Here is a 12,358-nt window from a genome sequence, read left to right as displayed (position 1 = left end):
ATTTTGTTTTAATAATTCTTAAAATTTTCCCAATATTTTTGCACTTTTTAATGTTATCCAATGCAAGCTTGTTTCCTCTCTCCATATCTTTTTGCACATAACTTTTCATAGCTTAAATATCAGCTTAGTTCAATAAACATTTTAAAAATACATTTATTATATGTAAATTTCTGTGATAGATGCTGAGGCAGGATGTAGAAGAGGAATTAGTAAAGGTGCCATATTCACACAATTATAATGTAGAAGACATAAATGAAGATACAAAAAAGTATGAGGTTTGAGGGAGGAAATTGTAAACATAGGAAATTGAAGAAAGTCTTCATCTGATAAATGAAATTTAAGTGGGCTTTAAGTGGAAGCCCAGGAATTGAGGAACTGTATAGAGATATTCTAAGAAGAAGCAACAGCATGAACAAAGATATGAAGGAAGAAAAGTATAGGGCATATTTATTTATAACTGAGAAAATGTCTTGGTAGAAAACTGGAAAGGGTACTAACATAACAATGGATTTGGAAGGTCTTGAACAATTGACCTTTCCTGTGTAACATTTGAATTTTACTCTGTAACCATCAAATAAAAAACCTTTGAAGATTTTATGTCAGAAAAGAAAGTTGGAATTTCCAAAATTACTGGCTCATGTTTTTGCATGAAATGTCTCCAAATCTGGTGAAATAATGTTAGAACAATACCATTTCATCTGGAAAATTTTAAAGATACTTAAATAGTTAATTCACTGAGAAAATTATTCACAGAGCAAAATATAGTGTGCCATAGTCTTATTTGATTTCCTGCTTTTTTATATGTTTAAGAGGAAAGAAGGGAAGGATAAGAAGAATGAAATTCCATTTGACTTCAGAATTTCATCATTGTTTATCATTGAGTAGGCAATTTAAACTTATTTGTGACTCTTTGCAGATGATATATGATGGTATACTTAGAAAACCCCAGAGATTCTAATAAAAAATTATTAGAAATAATTCACAACTTTAGCAAAGTGTTACGAAACACTTGCCACAAAAATAAAGTCAGATTTAAATAATTGGAAAGACATCCAGTGCTCGTGGATAGGCCAAGCGAATATAATAAAGATGATAATACTCCCTAAACTAATCTATTTATTTAGTGCTATACCAATCAGACTCCCAAGAAACTATTTTAGTGACCTAGAAAAAATAACAACAAAATTCATATGGAAGAATAAAAGGTCGAGAATTTCAAGGGAATTAATGAAAAAATAGTCAGATGAAGGTGGTCTAGGAATATCTGATCTAAAGCTATATTATATAGCATCAGTCACCAAAACCATTTGGTATTGGCTAAGAAATAAAACAGTTGATCAGTGGAACAGATTAGGTACAAAGGACAAAAAAGGGTACAATTACAACAATCTAATGTTTGATAAACCCAAAGATACCAACATTGAGGATAAAAATTCATTATTTGAAAAAAACTGTTGGGAAAACTGGAAATTAGTATCCCAGAAATTAGATATGGATCCACACTTAACATCATATACCAAGATAAGATCAAAATGGGTCCATGATTTAGGCATAAAGAATGAGATCATAAATAGATTAGAGGAACAGAGAATTGTCTACCTCTCAGACCTGTGGAGGAGGAAGGAATTTTTGACCAGAGGAGAACTAAAGATCATTATTGATCACAAAATAGAAGATTTTGATTACATCAAACTAAAAAGTTTCTGTACAAACAATACTAATTCAAACAAGATTAGAAGGGAAGTAACAAATTGGGAAAATATTTTTATAGTTAAAGGTTCTGATAAAGATCTCATTTCCAAAATATATAGAGAATTGACCCTAATTTATAAGAAATCAAACCATTCTCCAATTGATAAATGGTCAAAGGATATGAACAGACAATTCTCAGATAATGAAATTGAAACTATATCCACTCATATGAAAGAGTGTTCTAAATCACTATTGATCAGAGAAATGCAAATTAAGACAACTCTGAGATACCATTACACACCTGTCAGATTGGCTAAGATGACAGGAACAAATAATGATGAATGTTGGAGGGGATGTGGGAAAACTGGGACACTGATGCATTGTTGGTGGAGTTGTGAAAGAATCTGGCCATTTTGGAGAGCAATCTGGAACTATGCCCAAAAAGTTATCAAACTGTGCATACCCTTTGATCCAGCAGTGCTACTAATGGGCTTATATCCCAAGGAAATACTAAAGAAGGGAAAGGAACCTGTATGTGCCAAAATGTTTGTAGCATCTCTTTTTGTAGTGGCTAGAAACTGGAAAATGAATGGATGTCCATCAATTGGAGAATGGTTGGATAAATTATGGTATAATGGTTGGATAAATTATGGTATATGAAGGCTATGGAATATTATTGCTCTGTAAGAAATGACCAGCAGGATGAATTCAGAAAAGCTTGGAGAGACTTGCATGAACTGATGCTGAGTGAAATGAACAGAACCAGAAGATCGCTGTATACTTCAACAACAATACTGTATGAAAATGTATTCTGATGGAAGTGGATATCTTCAACATAAAGAAGATCCAACTCACTTCCAGCTGATCAATGATGGACAGAAACAGCTACACCCAGAGAAGAAATACTGGGAATTGAATGTAAAATATTAGCACTACTGTCTATCTACCCAGGTTACTTATACCTTTGGAATCCAATACTTAATGTGCAACAAGAAAATTGGATTTACACACATATATTGTGTCTAGGTTATACTGTAGCACATGCAAAATGTATGAGATTGCCTGTCATCTAGGGGAGGGAGGGGAAAATCTGGAAAAATGAATACAAGGGATAATGTTATAAAAAATTACTCATGCATATATACTGTCAAAAAACGTATAATTATAAAACTAATAAAAAAATAAACTTATTTGTGCTTCTCTTTCTCCAACTATAAAGTTGAATACTTTCTATAGTACACAAATGATTGAATTTAAGAATTACTAATCAGAACATTATTACATTTGCAAGCTCATTGTTCTTTTTGTAATAAAAAAAAATAACTACATTAAATGGATTGTTTTGAAAGCTATAATTCTGACATTAAAATCCTACAAAATTCATATCATATAACTTGTTCAGCTATTTCCTAATAAATGGACATCTCCTCAATTTCTAATTTTTTGTTACCACAAAAAAAAAGTATAATTATTTTTCTTTTTTTGAAATAACACTTTATTTTTTTCCCCAACTTGAGTTTTGAGTTTAAAATTCTATCCCTTTTGGGGCAGCTAGGTGGCGAAATGGATAGAGCACCAGCCCTGAGTTCAGGAGGACCTGAGCTCAAATTTGGTCTTAAACACGGAACACTTCCTGGCTGTGTGACCCTGGGCAAGTCACTTAACCCCAGCCTCAGGGAGGGGGTGGAATTCTATCCCTTTCTTCCTCCTCCCTCCCTGAAATGGTAAGCAATCTAATATGAATTATATATGTGTAATTATTTAAAATATATTTCCATATTAGTCATTTTGTGGAAGAATACTTGAACCAAAGAAAAAAGAAAGGAAGGAATTTTTAAAAAATAGTATGTTTGCTTCAGTCTGTATTTATACACCATCAACTTTTTTTTAGAGGCAGATAGCACTTTTCATCATGAGTCCTTCACAATTGTCTTAGATCCTCATATTACTCAGAATAGCCAAGTCATCCACACTTGTTTATTTTACAATAAATATTTTTGTTACTGTGCACAATGTTATCCATCAACAGTGCATTATTAGTATGTTAGTTTCCCCACATCCCTTCCAGCATTTATCATTTTTTTTTTCTGTCTTATTAGCCAATCTGATTGGTATGAAGTGATACCTTAGAGTTGTTTTAATTTGTATTTCTCTAATTAATAGTAATTTAGAATATTTTTATGACTACATATAACATTGATTTCTTTGTCTTAAAATTGCCTGTAAGCATCTTTTGACTATCAATTGGGGAATGACTTATAGTCTTATAAATTTGACTCAGTTCTCTTTTTGAGAAATGAGTTCTTTAACAGAGATACTTGCTATAAAATTTTTCCCCTAGTTTTCTGCTTGCCTTTTAATTTGGTGATATTGATGTGTGGGTGTGGTGTATGTGCAAAATCTTTTTATTTAATACTATCAAAATTATCTATTTTATATTTCATAATGCTTTTTATCTCATTTGGTCCTAAATTATTCTCCTAACCCCTATTTCATGTTCCTCTTATTTGCTTATGATATATCACTCTTTCTGTTTGTGCATTCATTTTGATCTTATTTTGGTATTTAGTGTGAGATATTTCTGCAGTTTTGTCAAATGGTGAATTTTTGTTCTATGATCATTTACCACTCTGTGTACATTTACTGGATATATTTAATATATTCCATTCATCCATCAATATCAAGATTGTTTTGATGATTACTACTTTGTAATATAATTTGAAATTTGATGTTACTAGACTTCTTTCCTTCACATTTTTTCAGTGATTCCTTTTATATTCTTCATCTTTTGCTCTTCCAAATACATTTTGCTATTGTTTATAATAGTTCTTTAAAATTATTTTTGTAGTTTGATGTGGCAGTGAATAAAAAGATTTAGGTAGAACTGTCATTTTAATTGTACTAAAATCAATTTGTGAGCAATTAATATTTATTCATTTGTTTAGATCTGACTTTATTTGGAAAGTGTTTTGTACTTGTGTTCTTATAGTTCCTGAATTTGTATAGGCAGATAGACTCCTAAGTATCTTATATTGTAGGCAGTTTTTTTAGATAGAATTTCTCTTTGTCTCTTTTTGCTGGACTGTGTTGATAATTATAGAAATGCTGATGATCTATGTGTGTTCATTTTGTACATTGCAACTTTGTTAAAGTTGTTAGTCAGTTAGACTAAATTTTAAGTTAATCCTCCAAGATTCTTTAAGTATATCATCATATTGTCTGCAAAGAATGATAGTTTTGGTTTTTTGTTGCTCATTGTTCTTTGATTTCTTTTTCTTGTCTTATTACTTTAGCTAGCATTTCTAGTACATTTTTGAATAATTGTGGTAAAAATGGACATTCTTATTCTTGTCACTTTTTTTGCTGAGGCAATTAGGGGTTAAATGACTTGCCCAGGGTCACATAGCAAGGAGCTGTTAAGTGTCTGAATCCTATTTGAACTCAGGTCCTCCTGACTTCAGGACTGCTGCTCTATCCACTGCGCCCCCTAGCTGCCCCTGTTTTTGTCACTTTTAAAAAACAAAATTGCATCTTTTTCTAAATTGAATCAGTTCAACCTCACTAAAAATATGTTTGGTTTACCTCTCTTTATTTTCTTTTATTCTAAAGTTAAAGCACCAAAAACTGAGCATTTCCATAGACACACCGGAATATGAGTGTTTTGTATGAAATCATAAATTTCCATTTCATACTACTTGCTTTTAAAATAATATATAATATACTTTAGCATATTTAATATGTGTGGGACTACCTGCCATCCAAGGGAAGAGGTAGAGGGAAGAAGGGGAAAAGTTGGAACAGAAGTTTTTCAAGTATCGATGTTGAAAAATTACCTGTGCATATGTTTTGTCAATAAAAAGCTATAATTAAAAAATAATGTATAAAATGAATTCTTTGGGCAGAGCTCTTACAGGTAAGAGTATTGAGAGAAAGGGAGAAATAGAGAAGAAGAAGAAAGGGTTCTGTTGCCCAATTGACCAGTTCAGTTGGTCCCCAGTGGGGCAGCCCTACGCACAGCAGTTGTTTGTCCTTTGTTCTCAAAGAGGACCATGATATCAGGGAGATGATGCCATGACATGCAAATAAGTTGTATTTAAGTGAGGGTAGACAGTGTAAAGTCATCAGTCTTACTTTCTCCTCCAAAGCCATGTGGATTCAGTGGCAAGATATAGATCAGGATAATTGGAGGTGGCTCTGGATGCAGTGGGAGACTTTTTAAGCTAAGGTCTGTCTGTCTATGTCTGCTGTCTCTTTCACCATACATGCATACATATAATATATATATATATATATATATACATATATGTATATATATAATATATATATATATATACATATATGTATATGTATATGCATGTATATATATGTATTATAACTATACAGATATATTTTCCCCCAGTTACATGTAAAACTTTTTTTTTTTTTTACATTTGTCTTTAAAGTTTTGAGTTTCAGATTCTCCCCCTTCCTCCCCACATCTTCCTACATTGAGAAGGCTCATATGAAGTTGTGTAAAGTATTTCCATGAAATTCATGTTACAAAAGAAAACATAGATTCCCCCCCCCCCCCTCAAAAAAACAACCCTTAAGAAAAAAGAAAGATAAACGTGTGCTTCAGGCTCTATTCAGACACAGTCAATTCTTTTTCTGGATATGGCTATAACCTAAGGTCTTTTAACTGATTTCAGTTTACCTCAGACCACACTCATTTTTCGATTAAGAATAAATAATATTTGGAGCTTAGAATGGTCTTTTTTACCCAGTCCAAAAAAAAAATCCAATCTGGGAGGGGAAGACCCTCTGGGTTTCCAGCCAGAACAGAAACAGTTGCTATTTACATTCACTTTAAGTCAATCTGGGCCCAAACTATGGCCAAATAGGGCATAATATTGGATCTGTTGTTGAGCAGTCAATGAGATCTCAAGGGATTTGAGTTGAAAGCGTGGTCCTTAAGAAAGAAATCTTAAAAGTAAATCTCAAGACATCTTGGGAGGTTTCAGGAATCAAAAAATATCATTCCTTTTTGCAGAGCACCAACTCATAAGGGTATGTAGAAAGAACCAAAGAAAAAAAGAAAGAATTGTGTTGCTCAACTGACCAGTTAAGTTGGCTCTCTAGTAGGGCAGCTCTTCTCAATGAGGTTGTTCTAAATTGGATGAATGGGTGTTGTTGCCTCAGTCAGATTGAAACCTATTAAAAGATCCTAGCTTGAAAAGACAAGGTGCCTCCCAATGTCTCCAGTGCCACCTTCAGTTCTCTTAATCTATATCTTGCCACTGGATCTAGATGACTCTGGAGAAGGAAGTGAGACTGGTGGCTTTGCACAGCCCTCCCTCACATAAATCCAACTTACTTGCTTTTTGTGGCATCACCTCCCTGATATCATGGTCCTCTTTGAGAATGAAGGAAAAGCAACAATAACAACAACAAAATAAATTCTGTTATTGTCAAAACGATTCTGCTTATCTATGCTTCCTTTTAAACTTCTGTTTTCTGCCGTGCATTAAAAAATACTTCAGTGGCCTTATTTTTTCATCACTATTGCTAATCTTGCTTATTTCCTCATATCTCACTTGCATTAAAAACAAATGGGGAAAAACTCAATAGCCCTTGTAATAAGCATAGTCGAAAATAATGAATCCACAGAGATCTTCAAAAATATGTCTTTGTATCATATGTCTATTTTATCTTTGTCATGAGGTAGGTCACTTGTTTCATCATTGATTGTAATTCTCAAGTTTTTCAAAGTTGTTTTTCTTTACAATGTTTCTGTCTAGGCAGATGTAATCCTTGCTTTCAGGTGTCTGAGTCCAGTGGATCATCTGTGCTTTCATGTTTTGAATAATGCAGCAGAGCTAAGCTGATTGAATGTTTCCACGAAGTCCAGCACCAGTATATGAGTTCTTAGAAGCAAGCGGATACCAGACTGCCTAAGGAAGGGCTAACTGACCCAAGCTGGAAATAGATTAGGTCAAAGGGCTCATGACAATCGTAGTAAGATTATGAAATATCTTTTATACTTAAGTTCAGCTAACAGCTAATGAGTTCCTTTTGAACTTGTAGTTGACAGTATTGTTTTAAATCTTTTTGTTTTTTGCCAAAATGTTTTCTGGATTTTTCAGCAGTTCTAATGAAATAGGGCATGCTTCTCAGTGATAGGCAGGAACCAGCATGTTCTAGCTATTAACTTTTCAGTGTGAATATTTAAACTGGAAATTGATAAACATTACAGATCAGGATTTGATTTTTTTTTAATTGATTCTCTAAACTTAAAAAAGTAATGGAGAAAATACTAATAAATACAAATCAATAATAAAAGCTTATTGTGCACTTTAAAAATTTTGTCAGAATATTTTTTTTTAGAAGCAATTAGGATTAAGTGACTTGCCCAGGGCCACACACTAGTAAGTGTCTGATGCTGGATTTGAGCTCAGGTCCTCCTGACTTCAGGGTCGTTACTCTATCCACTGCACCATCTAGTTGCCCCCAAAATATTTCTAAAACATTGGAACATTGAAATAAGCATTTCTCAAGTGCCTACTTTGTGCTGGGAACTAAAACTAAGTGTTTTAGAAATATTATCTCATTTGATTACTTATTTAATTTGTTTGAAGGATCACTTTATTATTTTTTTTTTTGATGTATCACACAATTTTGATAATTAAACTTTTATAATATGAATTTTCAAATTATTCTCTTTTCATTTCTATTTCATTTTCCTTATTTCTGTTGATATTGTAAATCTTTGTATAACTCTGAATAAATTTTTTATCTTTTTTTTTTTTTTCAATATTTTGGCAAGTTCTATAAAATAACTAATAGTTAGTGTGGTATAAACCAAATCTGTAAACAATATTCTTATTTCCATTACATTGTTTTTTCCTGACCTTGGGTATGGGAATATCCCTCCATTTATTTTAATTATTTTATTTATTGTTATGTTATTTAATACTTTATTTATTTAAAAGTATTCTATCAATGAATTTATATGTCTTGTTTGTGGCTTAGTAAATTGAAAATCAAACATTTTATTGTTTTGGTAGTTCTTTCAAATGGAATTTTCTTTTCTATTATATTTTTCTAGATTTTTTTCTTAACATGGCACAGAAATACCAATGTTTATTTAGTTTCTTGTCACATTGCTTAAATCTGTTGTTTCAATTTCTGTATTCTCTATGCTTTTCTATGATAATTATTTTGTTACCTACAAATAGAGATGATTTTCTCTCTCTCTTTTTCAATGTTTATATTTTATATATATTATTATATAAATTATATATATTATTTATATGTCATTTCCTATTACTAGCATTTCCATAATTTTGTCTAATAACAGTGGAAAGAAGTGTGTTAGCTATTAATGATCATTTTTATACTTATTTGCACTTATTAAGTGCCTGTAAACTGCCCTTTTTTATAATATAACAAAAAGTTTATTTTTCAAAGCATGTGCAAAGATAGTTTTCAACATTCACCCCTGCAAAATCTTGTGTTCCAAAATTTTCTCCCTCCTTCACCATCTCTCTCCTCCCTTAGACAGCAAGCAGTGTAACGTAAGTTAAACATGTGCAGCAAAAATATATTTTTACATTTATCATGCTGCACAAGAAAAATCAGATCAAAAAGGGGGGAAATGGGAAAGAAAAAAAAAATACAAGCAAGCAAACAACAACTAAAAAAGGTGAAAATACTGTGTTGTGATCCACATTCAATCTCCATAGTCATCCGTCTAGATGGAGATGGCATTGACTCTATCTCTTTCAAGTCTTTTGGAATTGGCCTGAATCACCTCATTGTTGAAAAGAGCCAAGTCCATCACGTTGATCATTACATAATCTTGTTGTTGCTATATACAATGTTCTTTTGCTTCCCCTCCCTTCACTTAGCATCAGTTCATATAAGTCTCTCCAGACCTCATCCTGCTGATTGTTTCTTATAGAATAATAATATTACATTACATTCATATACCATAACTTATTCAGCCATGCAACAACTGGTGGGTATCTACTCAATTTCAGTTCTTTGCTACTACAAAAAGGACTGCTACAAATATTTTTGCACATGTGGGTCCTTTTCCCCTTTTTTTGATCTCTTTGGGATACAGGCCCAGTAAAGACACTGCTGAATCAAAGGGTATACAGAGTTTGATAGCTCTTTGAGCATAGTTCCAAATTGTTCTTCAGAATGGTTGAATCAGTTAACTCCATCAACAATGTATTAATGTTTCATGAACTGCCCTTTATCAATGAATTTAAGAATTTTGCTAGTAAAAAAAAGTCTAAGTCATAACTTAGAGGTTGATCAATCCACTTCTTTCATCTTTTTACACATCAGGACAATATTTAACAATTTCTTGTCTTTTTTCCTTTACTGTTCTACAAAATTTATCAGAGATCATAGTTAACACCTCAAAAATCACATTGTCAAGTCTTGATGCTCTGAGATATAATTTTCATTGACTTCTAATTGTAAATAAGTAATATCACAAATACAAGAATACTTTTAAAATCAGGCATTGTGAGGAAGCAGAGTTTTTACAAATAATATGTTTAAACTAATAAAAAGTTTATGGTTTACTAAGTCAGATTGCCCTCTTTGGGAAGTAGAGAAGAGGGAAGGGAGGGAGAAAAAATTTTGTAACTCAAAATCTTGTAATAAGTAAATGTTGAAAACGGTCTTTACTTGTAATTGAAAAAAAAAATAATACTATTAAGTGAAAAATTAAAATAAAAAAAGAAAGCTTTATGGTTTGGTGTTTTGGTTTTGGTTTTTTTGTTTTTTTGTTTTTTTTTTTTTTGGTAAAACTTACCACATTCATTGGTAAAATTACTATGCTGTGCTTACATTAAAGTGACTCTCAAATGACAGGAAGTGTGCTTTTGCTTCACCTATTTTTACCATTGTGTAGAAATTCTTCAGGCTTTAGAAAGTCAGGGGAATTTTTTTCTGTTATTCTGAAAAACTATCTTATTCTTTTGAGTTTATATCTGGAGGAATTTTTATTTTTATACTTCTCAAAAATAAATTACTTGTGATTGTTTAAAAAAATTAAGAATAACAAATTAACTGAAGGGGATATTCAATGCTTGTATCTAGTGTCTGGGGAATTCTTGTTTTATTTGGCAGTTAATTCTAATATAAAGGGTGCTTTATTTAAAAAAAAGATTATTAAGGTGAAAAGCATTGGATAATTTTCACATTAGGTACTATAAATCTATAGCTAACACTAACTTACTATTTATCTTATTATCATTGGACAAGATGATTGCAATATAGTTGTTGCGAAACTTTGAAGATGGCTTTGCATTTTTTTATTTTTCTGAGATATATAATTGTCTTGACAACTGATAGGATCGTAATAGACCTCCAAAATTGTGAGATTCAGTCCTCAAACTGAACTAATAACAAAGAATTTTTATAAACTAAAAAATCTAAATTAGTTTTTATTAAAATGTTTATACTTTATTTGTATTTTACTTATAAAATATATTCTTATTTTTTGGGATGAAAATTTTATTTTTCAAACTTTTTGTTGGTAACTTATTTTTGTATTGCCTTCATTTTCCAGTACTTTTCTCCCCCACTCAGAGAGTTATCTTATTTAACAAAGAATCAGAAAGGAAATTTTTAAAAAGTTTAGCACATCAGCTAACTCTAACCAGTTGGACTGGAAATTCTGAAACATGTCTTCTTCAACTAATATCCTTAATCTACTTTACTTTGTTTTTCTTTTACTCATTTTGAATTTTTAAATTTATTTTAACCATAAGTTTATTTTCATGTGTGAGAAATTTTTTCATATTTATATTTCTTCTCCTTCTAGCATTTCCATGATGGTCGGAAGGCACAACAGCACATTGAAACTTGCTGGAAACAACTTGAATCAGTAAGTGAAACCTTTTTTAAAAATATATTAACAACTTTTTCAGAGCAACTTTAATGGAATTTGTTTCTAAAATAGTTCTAAGATAAGGTAAGTCCTAAAGGAGTACAATTAATATTATATTTTCTTAACAAGTATTTATTTCTATTTGTTACTGAAATAAATATACACACATTTTAATGAAAGTATATGACACTGATTCACAAATTATTTTAGACATAGGTGCTCTTTGTTGAGCTCCATTTTAAGTAATTTATTTTGCTGCTTTGTAATGGTTTTATAATTAACTGCATTTTTCTTTTTGGCTTTTAGAGTAAACGACGATTTGAGAGAGATTGCAAAGAAGCTGACAGAGCACAACAGTATTTTGAAAAAATGGATGCTGACATTAATGTTACAAAAGCAGATGTTGAAAAGGTATAATCTGTCATATTTTTTCTTTCACTTCCCTATTAATCTTTGTCACTATTTGTCATTATCTTGAATCAGTTCTGCCCAAAGTTTTACTTTCATAAACCACAGAAAGTACATTATTTATGATGTTTCTCCTTTCTTGTTATTACTTTAAGTTGTGGGATTTAAATTCAGTAGTTCTCACCATTGTGAATTTGGGAAATATATTTATTGTTTGTATTAGCAATAAGAAAAAAGGAGAAGTATTTTGGTACCAAATGTGAAAAGTATATAAGGAGGCTGACCTTAATAATCTCCCTCCCCCCAAAAAAAAACCCCAACCTTTCTTGTTAAAGAGTTGATTGCCAAATAAAGCAAGAATTCCCCATG

The 12,358-nt window shown here is 31.4% G+C and overlaps 1 protein-coding gene across 14 annotated transcripts in view; it reads left to right on the top strand.

Moving 5' to 3' along the window:
* FNBP1 (formin binding protein 1) overlaps nucleotides 1-12,358 on the top strand; it is a 185,031-nt gene that overhangs the window by 97,381 nt on the left and 75,292 nt on the right. For 13 of the 14 annotated variants that reach the window (XM_074293852.1, XM_074293863.1, XM_074293857.1 and 10 more), the window contains exons 5-6: nucleotides 11,516-11,578; nucleotides 11,888-11,992. In XM_074293852.1, coding sequence (XP_074149953.1) covers nucleotides 11,516-11,578; nucleotides 11,888-11,992 — 168 coding nt within the window. Of the gene's footprint in view, nucleotides 1-3,310; nucleotides 3,417-11,515; nucleotides 11,579-11,887; nucleotides 11,993-12,358 lie in introns of those variants that run through there. The other variant, XM_074293862.1, reaches the window with a different exon arrangement.

The sequence above is a fragment of the Sminthopsis crassicaudata genome, chromosome 2, assembly GCF_048593235.1.
Source record: "Sminthopsis crassicaudata isolate SCR6 chromosome 2, ASM4859323v1, whole genome shotgun sequence".
NCBI lineage: Eukaryota > Metazoa > Chordata > Mammalia > Dasyuromorphia > Dasyuridae > Sminthopsis > Sminthopsis crassicaudata.
The sequence above is the reverse complement of the archived record's forward strand: the minus strand, read 5'-3'. Positions and strand labels throughout refer to the sequence as shown.